Here is a 21723-nt window from a genome sequence, read left to right as displayed (position 1 = left end):
ATTTTCCCTGTATTTGTTAATTTTCAAAAAATAAAGTCCTTAAAAGCAACGACATTTAAGACAGGCCGTCGAAGCAATGGATGTAGAATACCCTTATGGCCTGGAGGGATAAAAGGCTAGATAGAGAGTTTCCGACTGAGTAGTAAGAAGGTTGTAGTGCCAGAAGCAGACCACCCACACGAAAGACTTGAAAGGATTAGAAATCAAGCAATAAAAATCCTGGAAGCTTAATGTTGAAGGACGTGGGAGAAGCTATATATATATATATATATAGAAAATGAGTCAAATTAACGTTTCCTATTCTGGCGAGAGTCGGAAAAACAAAGAACCTTCAGTGAGGTAAAATTAAACAGAGATGATGCTTCATAGATTGATAGTTTGAAATGATGTTCCGAAATATTAACGTTGTCGCTTGAACATTGCCGTGCAAAAGGCGTAGTAGAGTACAAAAGACTAACCGTCAATGCCAGTTTACTGTGAATTCAAAGCTGTATGTCGCGCCTTTTTAGGCTGCTTCACGGATACTGACTACAAGTTAGGTTCCGGAGCTTAGGTTGAATGGAACACGAGACGGGTGCTTAGTGCTGTACCTAGTGAATAGGCACATACATATATAAAAAAGAAGCTTATATTTCTTGCAGTCCAACCATGACTAAATCAAAAACTGAAATGGTCGGACTTTCTGAGACCTCCCCGAAGGATATATGTGCACACTCAAAATAATAAGGCGCCAAAGCTGTAGAAACGGCATTTCGCTCTACGGCATATAACAAAAGCGTTGCAAATTTTTGGTTTGGTTGGTTTTTGGTTTAACAGCAAACTTGTAATAGACAGTTTTGGTTTGCGCTTGCGTTTCTCGACCTGAGTACTTACGGCCCATTGATTTACTGTAAACTATAGCTTACTTTATGATTGACAATCCCAGAGTGATTTTTGTCCGTACGTATAAGCGGCTCGATAGCGTCATTAATCTGAGGCTGCACATCACTTTTATCATTAGATTTACCATCAAAAATAAAATTTTAAAAGCGAATAGCAATAACACTCCCCTTTTTGGAATAAAATGTTCATTATTATTATTACTATCATAGTTAGGTTCCAAATAGGCGGGATAAATGAGGTCTCAACTGTTACACCACATTTCTTTGTAATTTGGTTATATAAAAAATCAGTGTTTAATGAAAACTAGTTCCTGTTATTTATTAACACTTTGTATCCCGGAGCCGTGTAAACACGTGATTATATATCCACGCGTTGTGTCCCGGTCCCGTGTTTTCACGTGGTTTACCAGCTGTCCAAAAAAGTGCATTTTATTGACATCTAGTGACTTTTATTAGTACTTTTTCGCTGTTGATAAACTACCTGGAGGTGATTTTCACAAAAATGGCGCTATATAAATAATCCAACCATAACAATATGTGAAAACTGGGACACAACGCGTGGTTATTATAATTACGTGTTTACACTCCGGGATACAAAGCACAAAAAATGAGTGAGACTCTGTATATGTGCAAACATTGCAATGTGGCTCTCCATAAAGGCAAAAATATCCTGCAAAAATGACTTACTGAATTGCTTAAAATAAATATGAGAAGTTTCAATTGATTTAAACCAGTATTTTCATAATTATGACACTTTTAAGAAACCCTTCACAATGCACGAAATTTCACAAAAATGGGCCGGGCACAGGGTAAACTCTATGTGTATTCAGCCGGTGCTCTAAGTGTTTATCTTTTTTTAATCAATTAAAATAAGATAAAATAAGATATTGTATAGATTTATATACTATTAAGCGTGTTGTCCAGATGTTCATTGAAATATATGCTTATGTAATTATTTATATTTTTTATTTATGCCATTATTCAATAATGTACATGCTTTCACTTCCCATTACGTTGTATCCCAACTCAACACAGGACTCTTAGTCTCATAGAGTTAGGGATACGTTGTTATTATAGTTTTTAAATACTTATGCGTTTGCATGAATAAATAAATAAATAAATAAATATAATTTATCAACATTATTTTGGGTCTGTTTAAATTTTTGTAGGCAAGAACTGGATTCAACCCCCTTTATTAATATTAGCACATTACAACCATATAAAGGAAATATAGAAGTCTCGGCATTTACAGAGCTTATGACTTGTCATGGAAAAATTGAAGGAATATAGATGTTCAAGCATAGGCAGATTGGTGAATGTTACTCACTGTGTAAAGTGGCCACATAAACCAGCCAATGACAGTTCATAAGCGCCGTAAACGCCAAGACTTATACATTCCTTTCTATAATATATGTTCTTCATCTCCGTTGTAATTTATTAATTTGATATTCATTACTCCCAAAGGGGTTGAATCCAGTTATCATCTACAAAAATCTGGAAAGATTCAAAATATTGTTATATATAAATAAAACCAGCTGGTCCAAGAAGAAGTATAACATTGAGAAATATTTTCTGGCGTTGCCTAGTGTATTGGGAGATATAATTGTCAAAATGTCACCCGCATCAATAAAGGTATTAGCTATTTACTCGTACCTTCCCAAAGATTAAAAGATGGAAGAATTGATAGATATTTAAACATAGGCAGAATGGTGATTGTTTTACAGTGAGTAAAGTGGCTAATTAAACCAGCCAATGACAATGTCAGAAGGCTTATATATTACCTTCTATAAAATGTTCTTTATTTAAATTGTAATATATTGATATAAAATATCACTCAAAATCGGGAAAAATACACATCGTATTAAATTATAACTCATATGGTTAACACCTGTTTCGAAAAAACTGCATGTTTGAAATTTTTAATTAAAAAAAATATTATTATGCATATTTAGCAGTTGCTATTGTAAATTTTTAAAATCATTGTGAATTCGTAATGCTAAAGCTAATGACGTTATCACTAGTAAAGTACCTTGCAGTGGCGAGCCGTGATTTATTTTTAAGGTAATCTACAAAAAACGTTCATTTATTTGTACTTACATGTAAGTAAATAATATGTAAGTAATATAATAATAAATTACTATTTTTACTGTCGTTCTGTGAAAATCATCTCAAACAACTATTTTTATTAACCACTCAAAATAGGTACGTAGCTTCATTCTAATCTATTTTAATACAATACTTGTACAAAAGTTTTTTAACAAATACCACAATGACAATCAGCAGTAACTGTCAACACTGAGCGTTGGCCGATTCCTTTTAAAATGAATAATGCAAAAAATGGCCACTGCGAACGCCACATGTCCTATATGATACATAATATTATGTCAACGGCATCCTATCAAAGAAAAACAGTCTTTCGGAAATAATATTCGAAATACTAGTTTTTAAATAGTATTTGTAATCTGCATGCTTGATTTTAGAACTAAAAAAGCTGCCTTGGGTTAAAGACGTAAAATATGGTGTACTTTTGGTATGATGAAATAAGCTGAAGTAATCGGCTAGTTTCATCGTTCACTGAGAACGGCCTGGGCGCTGGGAGCAATAAATATGTAATTTTTGTTGGAGGATATAAACGGTGGTGGGGATAAATAACACTTTCTTGGTTTATTTTTCCAAAAACATATTTACTATAAAACATTATTATCGAAAGTCAAACATAATAGTAAGCTGTGCATGATCGCTTATTTTGACGATTCGTCCCTGGTACCTTGTGTGTATCACCGGCGTGGCGTATACGTGGTATGAAAAAATGATTATTTCTTCTACCGACCGGTCCGGAGATTCACTCGCCCGTAAATGACACATATCAGCCGCTGTATCAATTTTTAGATCAAGTCCCCTGATCTTGATCCGATATTTACGAAACTACAAATGGGAGCAAAAAACACGCAGTCGGTTGGCGATGTTTTTTACCGGACAGGTAGCGACTTATATCCGTAAAAATGTTTATTTATATCGTTATACATGTTATTAAAACACGTATTATCGAATCTTTATTAGCAGGTTGCTCGGTTGATCGAAACTGGATAGGAATTAACGAATTAAAAAGAAATGTTTTTAATTTGTCGATAATTTAACTTAACTATGGGAACTACTTTTTCGTACACGGCTTATTAAAAAGACTGGATAAAAGAGTTTAATCTGTATAAAAAAGTAAGCTTATTTTTCTACAAGAAGCACTCCATTATTATATTTGAATTTATAATTAGGTAACCATTTTGCTATTCAAATTCAATAAAATTCTGTTACTTGAATCAATCTATTCTAAAACATTCGAGTTTAAAAATATTAATACTTGGAGTATATTAATAGTGATTTATAAGTCTTAATGATGTTGGAAAATTGGTAATTGGTTTTTCTATGTTTGTTAATAATTATTACAGAGTCTTTATTCAATGAAATACGTGTTGTTGCAGTACTAAAAAAATCATATAAAGACTTACATACGTTTTTTTCAATAAAAGCTCTGTAAATATGTTTTTTTTGGCTTCTGTATAATAAAAGAAACAGAGCTGCTATTTTTCATCCACGTTTGAATAATAAAAAAACTACATAATTTTTAATATTTTTAATATTTTTTGGAAAATTATTGTTGAAATTCCAATGACACATTGTTGTAGTTTAATACTCCAAGATAAAAATAATAAATTTTCATGCGAGAAAAGTTAAGCGAAGCCTTACATTCATGATTAATCCAACATTCCTAAAAGGATGGTTCATTGAGTATTGGAACCCCCCGTGTGGCAATATACGGAAATCCTAAATACATTAAAAGTATTTTGTAGTGTCATACCCATCGCAGTCCCTAAAAGAAGTTTAAATCTAAAAGTACAAGAAAATAACCGAAAGCTTTGACTGAATCTTTAAAAATCCGTTCACGATAGAGTCGCGTCGCATCGACACCGGCACCGTGACGGAAGCGTTGATCGGACCAAACCGCAAACTGCCCGAGCAGTTTAATTACAGTCTAATAGGCAAAGCGTAACAAGACGGACAAAAAGTGTATAAGGTTTCTCGACTATCTTGGTGAACGAACCTATTGGGAAAATGTGATTGATAGCCATAAAACGAAATGTATTCAACCCCCTGGTAAACGGCGCGGCGATGGCCCGGGCGCCGATTGCTCAGAGAAGACGTTTAACGAGCGTGGGATTTCATCGCTCACGGAACTACGTATTCATATAACAAGTTAATCCGACAATTATTGAAGTCAGATATTGTTATTATACTGTCCGTGTCCGGGCGAACGATGAATACATGTAATGTGTGTAGAATACTGGACGAGTGCTTTCGTTTCAATGGCGAGTCTCAGGTGAAAATTCTGAATGAGAAATCGAGAGACAAGTCAGCCGCGGCGTATCGTGGCCGGCACGTGCGTCTACAACAGTCGAGGTCTTGGGTTCGACTGCTTTCATGGTTGACATAACTTTTAAATTTAAAAGATAGTTTTACATTATAATACTTTATATTCCCTGGACTGGTACCTAAAACATAACCTTGCCTTCATGTACTGATAATTTTTATTCTGAAAAAAGGGGGTCAGTGTATACCGATTTAGACCTGTGTATAACCAGATAAAGCATTATGATGATTTATTTACATTTTTTTTTTTTTTTTTACATTTTTTTTTTTTGCACCACAACAGGCCAGGAGGCCTAATTACAGTGGTGAATTACATCACAGAGCACCCAGGCTTGAGAAAAATCACATTTTAATTTTTGTGTTCTCACCGGGAATCGAACCCGGAACCTTCCGTGCGTGAATCAAGCGTCTTGACCACTACACCACGGAGGCCGTATTTATTTATTTATATCTATTTATTTTTATTATTTTATTAAAAAAATAAATAATTATAAAGTAATACCTAGTAGGAGAAGACCCGTGCTAAGGCAGACTAACATATATGTTTATTTATATATTGCCATATACTATTATTATATTTACATTTATTTATATTTACACACATACGTGTGCACCCTTATAAACATCCATACACATACACACACGTATACATGCATATAGACATACATATATGTACACATACACATACATATACACATACCCACATAAATATTCATACATATATACACACACATATACATAAACACCCTTACATACACATACATACATATATATATACAAATATATTCATAAATTTTATTCTTCCTGTCATTGTATTGTATAGTGTTTATATTGTCGTGGATAATGTTAACATTAATATAATTTACCTTGAAATGTAGTTTAATGAGGTTTCGGTTTCTTTTCTTCCTAACTTAATAAGCCCCTGGGTTATTTTATTTTTTGCATAGAAGTTACATCGGGTTGGGTAAATAAAATATCTTTAACCTTATTGTAAATCCTAGGAGCCATAAAGCTTAAAGATCTTTGTCCGAAAGAAGTTCTCGTCCGCGGTACAATGTGTTTCTGTGACAACACACTACGAGTTGATATATTGTGTGCTGTTAAGACGTGGTCAATTTTATTATTGTGATGATTAATTATTATTGTTTTAGCATACAATTGTCTAACGTCCAAAACATTAAATTCCTTGAAGAGTTGCTCTGAAGGATAGCGATACGGTTTTTTATTCATTACTCTAAGAACAGACTTTTGACACTTGATGAGAGAGTCGAGACAATACAATGATGCACCTCCCCTTCCTAAGATACCGTACGACAATACACTTTGTACAAGCGTAATTTGCATTATATTTATTGTAAAGAACGGTGTTCGGGTAATTACTGCTCTTAATTCCCAACTCTAAATTCATCAAAGAAAGGTCTGATTAAGATTCGAGTATGTAAATATAATTATGTCGACGGTTAATGTAAGCGAGGTTAACTAAATGGGTGTGCCTTAAAAGTGTGCTTTTTACGTCAGGCTCTGTTGGCGAGTAATTCTCTCTCCCTCTTTCCGAGCAGCCGAGCCTAAAATTTTCACAATGGTCATCACATCTCTAACTAAGAGCTGCGGCGACTGCCGGTGCATTCCTGATTGCCGGTAAAGTTTTTTACCTTCCCGCGGCAGTCGATTAAAAGGAATTTAGTCTACAGGCACAGTTATTCGCATTTATTTATTTTGAAGTCCTTTGATGAATAGCAGCTCCGACTTTTTGTCTAGATTTATCGGAAACGCGCCGAAGAACCACCGCCGGGATTTATGTCGGCAATGAGAGGTTTTGAGGTAAATTGTTTGCAACAAAAATGTGTCGTACAGCTTGTCAGAGAAGAAAACGCGTGCCGAACTCAACTGCGCAAGAAGCCTAGGGACGGTATCCATTCTTAATTCCAAGCTTATACACGCCTCTTCAGGGCCATACCGCGAAACTTCAGAGGAACAATTTTTGTGATGTAATTTTAAAACATCCTGATGAATTTTTTTGAAAATCGCATTTTTCAATGAAAATAAACAAATAGAGAATAAAAACGTATTTGACCAACAAAACGATACGCACCAGACGCGGACTACGGAAAGGGATGCTAATCCGGGACATTAAGAATATTCTTAATTTTAAAATTATTATCATAAAGAAAAAAACGTTTTCTGACATTACGGTCCGGTCCACAAAAAAAATGTAAAAATTCCTTGCCTAAAAAAATAAAACCTCTACTATGCTACCCATATTAATTTAATATATTTGATTATGCTTAATATAATTTATTTTGATGAATATGGATAAAAAAATTGAATTTAAATATTTCCTTTTTTTAATAAATAACATATACTTCTATTAATTGCATCGAATATTAGAACTTGTTTTTATATTTCTATCGTATTCTTCCAATAGACCATCCTTAGCATCAAAAATAAAATATATACCCACACACAGGCCTTTGTGGGTTTTTTTGTGTTTATATAATTGTGTACTTTGTATTTGTAACTTATGTATACCTATTGTATAATCCAAAGAAAAAAATTATAATAAATAAAACAAAAAAATGTTCCTACATATATTTATTGTTTTGTTACTAGTATTACTATATTTATTGTTATACATAAAAAACTAATTATTTTGAGACTGTTTATAAATGACTATTATTTAAGTTCCATTTGATCAAATGAGAAAGTTCAGTGTTAAAAAACTATAAAATTAAACCTATAAAAAAATATATACATATATTTATTTATCTCGTATATTCAGCGCTTTAATTTTTAAAGTTTTGTATTTCTGAAAGAACTCCGCGAGGGATGTCAGAGGTTTTTCTCTATTAGTTCTTCCGATTGGTTCGTTAACGGTAAGCCGACTGGATATCCTTCACAGCTTTCATATAATTGGTTGGTTCATATGAACCAGTGACGTCGTTCAAAGTAGTGCGATTTCGTTAAAATATTTTTTTCGTACATTTTCAAGAAACTTTGCAATCCAATTTAATGGTCTAATTTTTACCTCGCGCACGAAATCTTTTTTTTATCCAATTTCCTGAAGGGCTGGAGTTTTTCATTGTATAAACCATATGTAATAAAACAAATTAAATTTTTGTATATTTAACATTTTTAATTTTTGTTTCGTCACTATCGGTGTTCACATATAATAGGTGAAATATGTTTAGTGTTACTTTTTAATTTATTTTATGAACTGTATATATATAAAACCTTTTTAGAAATGATTGACAACGTCGCAGATACCGGATAGGGCACAAAACGAAGAATATATATATTGTGATATCTTTTACTGTTTGTTAACTGAAAAAAGATAAATAAAAAATGAATGTTCCTCTAAAAATTCGCAGTCTGGCCCTGAAACACGTGTACAAGGGTACGCATGTACGATGCACGTGTAATAATGAACGCTTTAAAGAAAATCGAGGAAAATATTTTAATTTGATGTCGTTTGCATGTCTCCGTTTATCTTAAACTAAAAACAGTTCAATAATGAGATGTACTTACTTGAATTGTAATGGTGTTATCCGTATTCTGCAGTCCGTCGCTAGCTCTGATAACCAGTTTGTACAGATCTTTGGTCTCCCTGTCAAGAGGTTCCAATAGGCGCAGCGTCCCGGAGTCAGGGTCTAAAGAGAATTTGTCCTTCCCTTGAGGCTCTCGGAGACTGTACCGCACCCGCCCAAGGGTGTCGGGATCCTTAGCTTTGATCACTCCGACAGTCTGACCTGCACCCAGTTCCTCAGACACAGTGAAGACTATGGGTTGATCTCCGAAAGACGGTGGACTGTCGTTCTTATCGAGGACGTTTACGCGAACCTAGAAATAAAATAAATTATGTTATTTACAAAAAAATAATAATTTCGAAAGGAAATCATTCACAATAGTGTTAATAAAAGGAGCCATTATTATTTATCGGTTCAGTACTGATTTCATTAAGAAAAATAAAGTATTTCGATGTTATTAATTGACAAAATAACTTATTTGTAAATATATCATTCAAGGCGCCAAATAGGTTTAATTGATTCATATCATTTAATTCATTATTATTATTAACATATTACAACAGAGATGAAGAAAATTTAAGAAAAGGTAATATAGAAGTCTAGGCATCTACATGGCTTATGACCTGTCAATGGCAGGTTTAAGTGACTACTTTACACACTGTGTAACATCGACAGGTCATAAGCCATAGACTTCTATATTACCTTCTCTTAAATGTTCTTCATCTCTGTTGTAATAAGGTAATATAAACAGCTCCCCAGGGAGTTGAATCCAGTCCTTGTCTACAAAAATTTGGACAAACTCAAAATATTGTTCATTATTATTATTATGGATAACTTATGAAGTGCCATTTTCATAACATAATACCTCTTGGGCGCTTAACATAGTGATTCTATAGATAAATAATTCATTCGCTGAAGAAGACTACGGAGGAAAGATGTCTCTACGGAACTAACTCGTGAGAGCACACGGAGAAATAAAATATATAAACAAAATATCTTATAGTAATAATACACTACTGGCTATTGGAGTCGCCAATACGGACAAAAACAATTCTATGATTTTCAATCACTAAGTTATCTAAAGTTTACAGCAATACAACAGGCCGTAGGTACGCCAGTCGTGAATTGCAAGCGCCAACCGAAACCGTCCGTTTTATGTTTGTTGTTAAACTAAAGAATATCAGACAAATACCATATACAACTTTCTAAAACAAGACAAGGACAATCAAGACTAATGAACCGGGGACTGAAATTATACAATAAACTACCAGGCAAAACTAAACAAAATTCTCAGACAACCTTTACAAAAGATGTTAAAAATATTATTTTGAAAAACAGAGTATGAATGAAAAATGTTTTATATTATTTTTTTGTAAAATGAATGTAATAATCCGTAAGAGTTTACAAATAAATTTTCAAATTAAAAAAAAAAAAAACCAAAGCATAATTTGAAATGTTTTGGCTCTATGTAATAGAGCCAAAGGGCTTCTCTTTAAGGGAGCGAATAATTACTCTGAGCAAAATATAGTACTGGCATGATGCCGCTTTTACAAAACATGCAGATATCATAATATGTAATATAACATACATAATATGGGAGTGAAGTTGGATGTAATACATCGACCCGAGGTAAAAGTTTTCAAATTTTAGGCGCAAATCCGGGGCCATCGCCTCGGGCTGTCAATGAGAAGCTTTTTTCACGCGTGAGAAGTCATTTCGAGGGCAAAGAGTGTACGAGAAGCTTGGGATGCATTTTGGCGATTGCAACCGGCATTCGATCATTTCGTGGGCGGGGCAGCGACGGCCCGGAATCTAGATGCTTGACCCGAGATTACCGCTGCACCAGAGGGAGAATAAAATAAGCCCATTTAGAACAAAAATTTCGAGTTGAAAGATCTATAAATTTATGCAGGGGAGCCGCATGTCTCGCGACCACTTATGGCTATTGCGGATAAATTCGCGGTCTCGGCCAATCACGATTATGCGATTGTAACCCGAGGGGACCGCCTGAACGGACTGAAGGAGATGCTTGCATCATGTCGTAGAGACTATGCCTCATGAGCGACTATCGCTATACGAGAGTGATTTGTTTCGCCACACTACAAACTACAAATATTCCTTGTCCATCTAACAGCGTTTGGTAGTTGATTTTTGCATAAATAAATACGCGTCTCATTGCCATCGCGGCATTTTCAATGACGAAATTAATCGATATGAAAATACTAATAAATAAAAACCGATACCTACATACAGAATGATGGCGTGACCGTACTTGGCAACTTATTATGAGATCAAATTTTATATTGTTTATGGCTGACACATAAATTGGGGATTGTTTATGGATGAGACGAAATTCAGGTGAGGTTTTTTGGTCTACTAGTGTGTACATATACATAAAATATTGATTTAGATCTAAACGTGTCGAGATTAAAAATGAATATTTTAAATTCTGATTTCAACTCTTGATTACGTATCAACATTTAAAATCACTAAAATAAAAAAACTCAATTTTTAAAAAATCTAACGAAGACTGATGAGTATATCGAGGTCAAATTGTAGACTTAGATAGGTACTGTGAATGTGAAATTTTGAATTTTTTAATGAGTTGTATTTAAAATGCCAAAGTAAAAATACAATTTTCAATGCCGAAAAATTTGACCGGAAACCTTTGCTGCATTCAATAACATTTAATTTGATACGTAAAACGTCAGAATGTTAATTTATTTTGGAGAATTGTAACAGAGAGACATCAGCTTTGGATTTAATATTTGACAAACGTCGCTCGTGGCTGCAATTCGTTTTGTTATTAAAATGTCAAATACCAAATTGCCCGGAGCACCTTTCGTACAGCGCAGCGCGACGTTATCAACACGAGATTCGATCCGAGATATCTTCAAAATCTTAACCTTTGTAGGCCATTGGAAATTCCACAATCGCTCTAGCCCGTGGGTGTGTAACGGCTCTCCTAACGAGACGAGAAGAGGGAAGTTTCAATATGCTGTAATTTGATTACCGCATTCAGTTCCTCCTCAGATGGTCTTCAAATCAACTTGATTGTCGAGGGCTTGCGCTTGTGTCCCGATGTGTCTGGCTACGAATCTCGAGACTCTTCGTAGCGAGAAAAAACTTGAATCACGACATGTCAGTACTGAACTAGCATGTAGAGTTTTTATAATTTTATCCATGTCAACATAATATTTTTGATTTTAACTTGCTTGACTTAACGTTAGTTTTAGTAGATATCCGCATATCTAAATGTGTAATAATGGTAACTACATAAGTGCTGTATATACTGCAATGGGAATGGGAACAAGTTGGATAAATGTTTGATTGACAACGAATTAAAATGGTTGTTTGTTTAAAGAAAATACATTAAACGTTCTTTTGAAAACATTAAAATACATTAATATTTTAACAACTTTTTTGTAATCTTACGTTTTAAAACGAATATCATATTTGTGTACTACCTACATTTATTTTCCTCGATCAGTATTTCGATTTCGTTTCGATTTAGTTCTGGGATATTTAGTGTGTTTTAAAGTAATACGGATTTTGTAGTACAGTTTGTATTAAAATTCTTAATTTATCTGCATGTAATTATTTAATTGTAAAGTTATTAATAATGGATTGCTTATATTTATAATTATAAATATAAGCAATCCATTATAAATAACTTCCATTAGAAGTATCAATAAAACTTCTCGGTTGAGCAGTATTTTTATTTGTTAACTATCAAAGTTATTAACCATCTAGGATTCGCCAAAGCAATAATTCTATTATAAAAGATATTTGCTTAGAAAAAGGTGTAAAACTTCACAGAGAAATTTCATCGATACGAAAGCATATAGTTTTACAATAACTATACATTGGTGAAATACAGTAAGTCTTGCACACCTTTTTACTAAAAACTGCTAGCAAATACATGAATTTCCTTCTTTCTCCAGTGTCTCGTAGGTAAACGATCTTCCATTTTGATCATTAGAGCAAGCCTTTGGGCTGTAATACGCAAATCTCCGCTTTCCAGTCAGCTCGTTCAGTTTTCTGTGAGATAGCAATAGGGGGTTTGATAGGTTACATTATAAATGAACGCAGGTCCAGTACTCCTGACGTGGACGTGGCTTTAGGCTATCAGGAGTCCCTTCAAGTAGTGCCCACAATCAGACTGGGAGCCTTAACAGAACGCAAACGTAACGCTTACACGAGAAATAGCGTTGCATTATACTTTCAAGACAAACAGGATTCCTGTAATTAATATGATAGATCTACTAAGGACCATTTGCGAGAGCGTTACATCAATTATTATTCTCCTAGATTTTCCATTTTTAAGCTTTTACGATTCCATTAATATCGAAAATTCATTTTTTTAAACGCCATTTGTCAATTTTGTTGCAAATTCATGGTAAAAACTTCAACTTCTCCGCTTCATGCCTTAATAGTAAGAGCATTGACCTATAATGCGTTAAATTACGATTTCAACTACGGACGATTTTACATGAAATATTGATCAAAATGTTAACATATTACAAAAGAGATGGATAACATTTTAGAGAAGAAAGTTTGGAAATCGCGGAATCTACAGCCTGGTTGGCTGGTTTCTTTTCACACTGTGTAATTTTCACTATTCTGCCTTTATTTAAACCCCATATTTTTTCAACTTTTTTCTTTTTTCCACCTGTTGATTTTGTTTTGATGTAATTTGTCGGACTTAATTATATCACCAACTAGGCAAAGCCTAAAAATTAAAAAAAAAAAAATTATGTGCAATTTTTATGCGCATTAGAATATTTATTTATTTTTAAATAAAGAGACTATCCATCATTTACACGGGGTAAACATTCCACGCACTACCGTGTTAGAAAAATCTGTTAAAAAAAAATATACCCATTAAAGAGCAATGCTGGATAGATTTCCTTAATTAAAAATTATTTCGAAATAAAAAAAAATCATCGTTAACAATTCGATATACCTTAATTTAATGTAAAAATACAACATGAAAACAAAATAATTTGAAAAATCGTAAAAAAAGTTATTCATTATCACTCCTCCCTTTCGCATACCCCTCTGCACCAAGTATGTAATAGAACGATGTTTCATTCCAAAACCGAAAAGTAGGGATAATTTTTTTTAAAATTATTAAATTGTACCGTGTTATTTTGAAATCATATAAAATGAGGTTCCAGTGTATTCTGAATAACTCCAAAAACAAAGTTAAATAAAAAACCGCGTCGAATGGATATAAGAGAGGCGAGGACTAAAATTGACTGTTTTAAATTAAACCCTCTGAATTTAATGTTAACTTATGATCGCGCGTTTACAATCAAGAGTACAATAGAAAACATAGTATCTTCTTGAATTCTCAAAAGTGCTATCTTTGAGGGAAGCAGAATAATTAGATTTCCATCATTTGAGCTTCGAAGCTCGTGCACGTAGAGGTCTGCACTTTTGATATGCACATTACCTCCCAAGCCATGGGTCACTAACATAACGGAACCCTGATCATGACGCGCCATTTTCATCATCACGACACGTGTCGCTTTATACAATGAAAGCCTAGTAATGGATTGTTAACATTAGCATTGCGAATTAAAGACAAAATGCGATTAGCATTAGTAAATGCTAATTATTAAAAAAATATATCAAAATGTCGAGTAATTTTTATAAATTTAGGTAGTACGTGAGAATGTCAATTATGTATAGTGCGTTCGAATGTTAAAAGCCTTTGTCAATGTGATAGTACCTGGCATATTATTTTTGCTTGTGTAATCACGCACATTCGAATGATTAATATCAAAACTTTTTGTTGCCCACACATACGCAATGTTTATTAAAGATTTTGATAGACTGTTTTTTATTTAAAAAAAAAACAATCAAACCATTACATTTTTCTGTAGGGGGAGCAGAGAGAATACAGCGACACATCACTGTGTTTGCATACAGACATTATTTTCTCCACATTCACACATCTTCCCATGGAAGCATGCCAATCATTCCGACTTTTGATAAGTCCATATCCTTCTCGGTCTTCTTCGTTTTCCGCATCCATCACCAATGGCAACGTAAATCTTTTTTATTGTTCTTTCACCGAACATTTGCTATGCATGTCCAAACGCGGCATTTCTTTCATTATTTTGTCAACAATTCTTGTATTTTACAATTGCGAAAATAGTCAGTAGATAGTATTTTAGCACTAAAGTTGATGGAAGTTAATATATCAGTTATAACAAGTAATATAAGCAGCATCAACAGGGGGAATAAGTGGAATTATAGGAAAGTAGAGAAATAATGTCTTAAAATATTTTTGGGAAAGTGCTAGATTTTTTAAAATTTAGCCAAATCTTACGGAATGTAGTTTGGCATTTGGCAAAAGCATTTTACAAACTATGCTATTTTCGTTAGTATGCTAACGAAATGAAAACAATAGCACTAATTTCCGTCGCTATGAAAGCCTCGTATTATTTTCCCGATACCAGCGAAGGATTGTGAAACTTAAGCCTGACTCTATAGCAATCGTTAAATGGCCAATTTGAATCAAATGCACAAAGACGAACGATTACTTTGTAACCGAGAAGAAATATATAGCCTTTTGCATTGATTTTCAAATCAAATCAAATAATGAACTATGTCTGTTATTTCAGGGGTCCCAAAGGGTAATAACATATCGAAAGAAAATAATGCTTCTCTATTGTAAACAGATGCATTATATTTCATTGGATAATGCCTTTACTATTTACCATATTCACAATAATTGTACCAAAAGCACTGAGATCGTAATATTATTTTTAAGGTTATTTGTACTAATTCAGGTCAAGAGAATCAAAACATCAATATCTGCCACTGAACCCAGAACCTCGTGGGTAAGGTAAGCATCTTCGCTACACCGCGAAGGCCGCCAATAGCTGAAATCAATAGCTGTCCATGTGATGATTAGACACCCCAAGATGTCCCTCATTTGTTGATGCATTGTCCCATTTTCAGCTTAGAGCGAATGCAGCTGGAGGCGCGATGCAGAAGTCTGGATGAGTACCGAGAAGATATAGTAACAGTAATAAGTCTTAAGGACTTATCGCATGAGGTAATATCATGCATGGTAAAAATAGTAAAGGTGATTGTTGAAATAAATAAAAATAGGACACCAAATGACGAACGCTCTCAAAGTGGAGCGGAAGATCTGCTTCTGCCTGTCAATAATCCGGCTTCTCCTGTATGAGTTTCCACCACCAGATCCTCACACTATAGTCAATCAATCAAATAAGAAGGAACATACCTTTTGCAGTTAATATAAGCCTTGTAAGTAATAAGCAAGGCAAAAATTGGCAACTCCTTTATTTAAAAAAAAAGGCCGCCTATATTATATTTTCATCTTAATATGAACTTTGTTATTACATTTTTAGTAATTGAATTATATAAAAATGAGAAATAATAATAATTCAAAACGTTTATAAAAATGATAATGTTTTATTGATAAATATATAGTTTGAAATAAAAACAGTATGATTTTCACAGAAAACAAAGCTTTAAGAATTACTTAAACCTACTATCATCAAAATAATTACCTACATTTATTACAGGTAGGTTAAAATAAAAAATGTTCGCATATATAAAACAAGGCATTTGGGTATTAAGATTCATTGACCCCGCATATTTGAGTAATAATTATTACGCCACTTCAGTTTAAAACTATCTATTTATAAAAAAATAACAATGGTTTTACAGAACATAAAATTGTCGAATCTAGCTAGAAGCAATTTTCGTTACATACTCAATATGCTTATCTTAAGCACCCATTGAATTGCCAAAAATATTTCAATAGTTTATAAATTATAGAGTCTCAGTTACTTGTATGGTGTCTTACACCCAGTTTTTTGGACCAAAAAAACATAAATTAAACACTCCCAGTTTAAAAAAATGATCCAGAAGAGATTGTTTTAAGATTTTCATTACAAATACATCAGACAATATAGATACCATAACTTAAACTATTATTTAAATATTTGGCTAACAATCAATGTAATGTTGAATAATTACATCACACCTTGCAAGCGTACTTAGCGCGTGGGTGTTGTCTTTGTAAATACTTTAGAATTCTATGATGTAGAACAAATTACACACCGTATAATTATAAAATCGACTGTAATGATATTATGTCCACGATTTTATTACGAATCACGAATAGAACAATCGCTGTTCTGAGATTCTTGAACAATATTTAATGTAAATGATTTCCATAAGAAAATGGCCAATTTGGAAGGCATCGCGGTGTCCATAGACCGAAAACGCTATTTATGTGAGATCTACTGAGCCATTAAAACACGTTGATGTGCCTACGAAGAGTTGTGTTATTTGCACCAAGAATTAAACTGAAGGAAGGTTATAATGTGCATATGCATATTAAATACAATTTTATGATCGTGGCTTAAACGATTTTGAAATTGTGCGATACATCACAAATCCATACGTTTATTGTATAAACGGAATGTTAAGCTTTATTTACGTATTTAACTTAGATGTAGATACTAAAATAAATCTGACAAAATACATTAAGCATGTTTATAGAAAATATCTTTATTTCAAATATAACAAAGCATAACAATTATGTTATAATCAAGAGTCGTAAATTATGTCCAGGCGTCAAAAATCTACACTTCAAAATGAATATATTTAAATAAATTGATTAACACTTGAGCCAAATCTCACAGCCACATGAGTATTATAGTAGATTAGCTACCTATGTGACAAATTATGCGGACTTGAGTAACATTTTTTTATACGACATTCATGATTTACAGCATCAAAAATCTAGGCGGACTCGTTGGATGGTGAAGTTCGGAACATACGGAAAATTTACATACTCACATAAAAAAAATACTTACGATTCCGTTGTATAATTCAAATTGTTATAAAAGTGTGGTCGAAGCTTCAATCTTTGCCGGGAAATGATAATTTATGTGGATTCCTTATTGAATTTTGTAATTCCGTGCTTCTCCGATAAGTAATACCTCTGAACTGGCCAAATGTTATGGTCTATTATTTATTGGTTGGCAAATAAAATGCTAATCATATGTCTACTTGGCATTATTTATCCGCGAATTTTAAAACTTCAGACACTTCAAAAACTAATTTTCTATTATGTTTGTTGAGTAGATTCTGTACAAGCTCGTATCTCGCCATCTAAAAGCTTTCAATTAAATAACCGTGGCCTGCCTACGCCTACGCAGGAACAACCAAATTTTTGTAACAATCGCTTCCACTCAATGCTGATACAACATGACTGATGGTAGTAAACACATTTGTTGACATATACATCTGTGATGAACTACATATTTACTAGGCTATTCACTTTTGTAGCTATGCTTGGCATAGGAATTTAACACTCACAGATAAAATTTTAGTATGTTTTAATTGATTGCAAACGTTTATTTACATGAATAATGCATTTGAATATGTTTTTTTACACACGTGAATAAATAAAAAAGCACACTATTCTACTTCCACATGCTATTTTTGAAACCCTTGTATGTTTTTTCAGTTAACCTAATTTGAATATGCCATTTTGTGATTTTCTTTTTTAGATTACAGTTTCGTTATGCCAAGTTAAACCACTTAAATAAACGCACTAAATTTAGCACTTGAAATTAAGGAATATTCAAAACTAGCTTTTACCCAAGCTAAATAATGAATTTTCCACAAAGAATTTTACCGACGGAGTGATATTTAGAGATCAAAAGTTGCCTATGACACTTCTCAGCTCTCCGGCTATCCCTATGCAAAAAACGTTAATCAGTTGCTCCGTTTGAACGTGAAGAAAACACAAACAAACAGATAAACACACTTTCGGTTATTTTGAGCGTCGTTTACAGTTTTAGCGAATCTCAAAATAGGAATTAAAATTGTTTTTCTATTGAAGGGTATAATTTCGTAATCAGTTTTGGTCAGTGTGTCTATATGTTCGTGAGTGTGAGTATATGACAAATAATGAAAAAGCCACGATACGCAGTGATTCATTTAACGACCATTAAAAAAACAATTACAAAAAGTAAAGTGAGGCTGATAATATGCAAATAAATGCAACATTGTCGCGACCAGAGATTGCACTCTTGTTGAGCATTAATTTATTATCAGACCCAGATGTATCTTTACGAACGGTCCAAAGATCCCAGCCACTTTGAAAAGACACGTATTTTATACATTAATTCAGTATAATTTTATCGACATCTGCTTTGAAATATCGATCCGCAGGTAGGCGGAGATTTTTTCTCGCGATGGTATATTTTCTCCAATAATTCTTCATATTTATTATTTTGATATTACATTTGTACATAAAATGATTAAATAAGTAACAAATGAGAATATCTAGTTATGAATTGTTTGAACCTGGGTTATGGTTCCGTGGTAGTATTGTGGACTCATGGGCCAAAGGTCCGAGGTTTTAACTCCGCTCTACCACAACTCGATTTCCATTTTCCAGCACAAGTTATTTACGACTTTTAGGAAATGGTCTGAAAACTTTAATATTTGAATAAATAATAAAAATTCAAGTATTTCTCTTAAAAAAAAAAACTACAATTAAGTTGGCATGTCAAATGTATGTTTAGGTAAAAAAAAATAATTTTGATGATTGTTTTTGTTTAATAATATGCATGCTTTCACTTTCCATTGTATTGTATTCAAACTCAACACAGGGCTGTTGGTCTCATAGAGTTCGGGATACGTTATTATTTTTTTTAAATAAAAATGCAAGTACGAATAAATCAAATAAATAAACGTTATCGAAGTATTTCCATAGAAGCCGCATGACGCGTTTAATCGATTTAAAATACTTGTATTATTTATTGCAAATCAAAACAAACAATTTTTTTTCAGGGAAACTAGCGAGTTTTTGCAATGTTATGCATAATTCGTTTTTAATATTCGATAAAAACGGAATGAACTGTGAGTCAAATCAAAATTATAAGTCTAATAAAATGTGTATTGTCTCGTGAAATAAAATGAAAGATTTTTGGATATAAAAGTGTAAAGATATGAGAAGAAAATAAGGATTACAAAATAACATGCATTTTTAATTATTAAACACTTAAATTAATAAAAGTGTTAGCTCCATTATTTAAAAAAATCAATAGGTTAGAAAATTTAAGAAATAATGATGTTAAAACTGAGGTAAAAAGCGAAAGTTTTGTAGTACGTAAAGACGTCACATAAAACAAAAAATGACAATTCATAGGCTCAAATACCAAGACTCTCATATTTTTTTCTTAAAAGTATTATCAGTTGGAAATATATATATTAATAAAAAAATATGCTTCGTTTTGTACAAAAGAAGAACCCATTAAGCTTCTATTTTATAGGCTTTTCAGCAGTTAGGAAGAGAGGACAGAAGACAATAACATCTGAATCGAGTTGTGGTCCCGTGGCTAGTGTCTCGAACTCACGGCTCAGAGGACCGTGGTTCGAATCCCACTCTACCCCATCTTGATTCCCATTTTCTAATAGTGAGTTATTTACAACTCGTTTAAAATGGCCCTCAAAATGAAATATTTGGGAACGCAAATATTTATTTTATAAAAAAAGAAAGTTATGAAAAATACACAACAACACCCAGACGAATTAAGAAAAAAATATTTCTCGGATTTTAATATCGCCATTGGCGGGAATTGAACCTGCGATGTCAGTTTCAAAGTTGTCCGTCTAACTATGGCATTTCATGTGTTTCTAATGTTATTTTAAGGGTAGATTTGTGTGTGTGAATATTTTTTTTTTACTGAGTTTATCAAGCGACTTCTGTAATGTGATGCCTAAGGTCTTAAGCCTGCTTCTGCGAAGTTCGAACCCTCGTAAAACCACCAAAATATTTCTAAGTGTGTTTTGTGCTGTTATTTACTAGTCCTTGGTTGTCGTGGTGTAAAAACATAATTAATAAATTAAATACAATAATTTGAGACCTTTGTTTGCACCGCGAATCGCTAAATAGTAGAACCTCTGATCTTGTTTTCGGGAAACAATAAATCTATCCTCGTTTATTCGAAAGTTTGAGCAATCACCGATCATGAGTTCTCAATTATTGGGGAATCCGACGTTACAACGTAATCGGTACACTTCTAATAAATACAAGACGGAATTTATTATCCGGGGAACCGAGATTTATTGTTTTACGCGTTAATAATATGCAAGTATTCGAGGAAGTACATGATATGTATGTAGGTATATTTAGTGACGCGTATAACGGTTTCATGAAAATAATCGAAATATTAATAACCAGTGATCGTAAGAATTGTTTATGAGAACACTGAAATTGGTTTATTTTAGAAAAATGACTAAACGGTACAAAGCAAATTTCACCATATGAAAAAAATTCTTATAAAATGTATTTTCAACAAATTAATTATTAAAAATTACAAAATAAAAGAATGAAAATGAAATAGTACTGTAAAATTGGTACGAATGCCAAAAAACTTCCATTAAAAAGCCACAATTATGGACAGACTAAATCATGATCTTAATAGTGTATCACTGTGGCTAAAAATTAATAAATTAAAATTTAATGTTAACAAAACTAAATATATGAATATAGGAAACAAAAGAATAGAAATTACACCATCAATTGTAATAGAAAATGAAAAACTTAATGAAGTCACTGAAATTAAATATTTAGGTGTAATGTTGGATTCAAAACTTACATTTCACCAAACATTTGCAATTATTGAACCACACGTTAACTACTGTAGTAGCATTTTATTTTTATCAAACAAAGAAAACATAGATAAACTAACTGTATTACAAAATAAAGCCTTTAGAATCATTTTGAAAAAAAACAGATATACGAGGGTAAAGTCGATGGTAAATGAAATGAAATTATTAACATATAAACAAAGAATATTTTACAATACAATGATATTTGTTCA

At 32.8% G+C, this 21723-nt stretch overlaps 1 protein-coding gene across 1 annotated transcript in view; it reads right to left on the bottom strand.

The window, feature by feature from the left end:
- Positions 1–21723, bottom strand: part of ft (cadherin-related tumor suppressor fat) — a 358439-nt gene that overhangs the window by 81544 nt on the left and 255172 nt on the right. The window contains exon 2 of the mRNA XM_088231200.1: positions 8829–9140. Coding sequence (XP_088087326.1) covers positions 8829–9140 — 312 coding nt within the window. The remainder of the gene's footprint in view (positions 1–8828; positions 9141–21723) is intronic.

The sequence above is a fragment of the Micrasema longulum genome, unplaced genomic scaffold (genome assembly GCF_059751315.1).
Source record: "Micrasema longulum isolate JH-2025_06_02 unplaced genomic scaffold, ASM5975131v1 h1tg000860l, whole genome shotgun sequence".
Lineage (NCBI taxonomy): Eukaryota > Metazoa > Arthropoda > Insecta > Trichoptera > Brachycentridae > Micrasema > Micrasema longulum.
The sequence above is the reverse complement of the archived record's forward strand: the minus strand, read 5'-3'. Positions and strand labels throughout refer to the sequence as shown.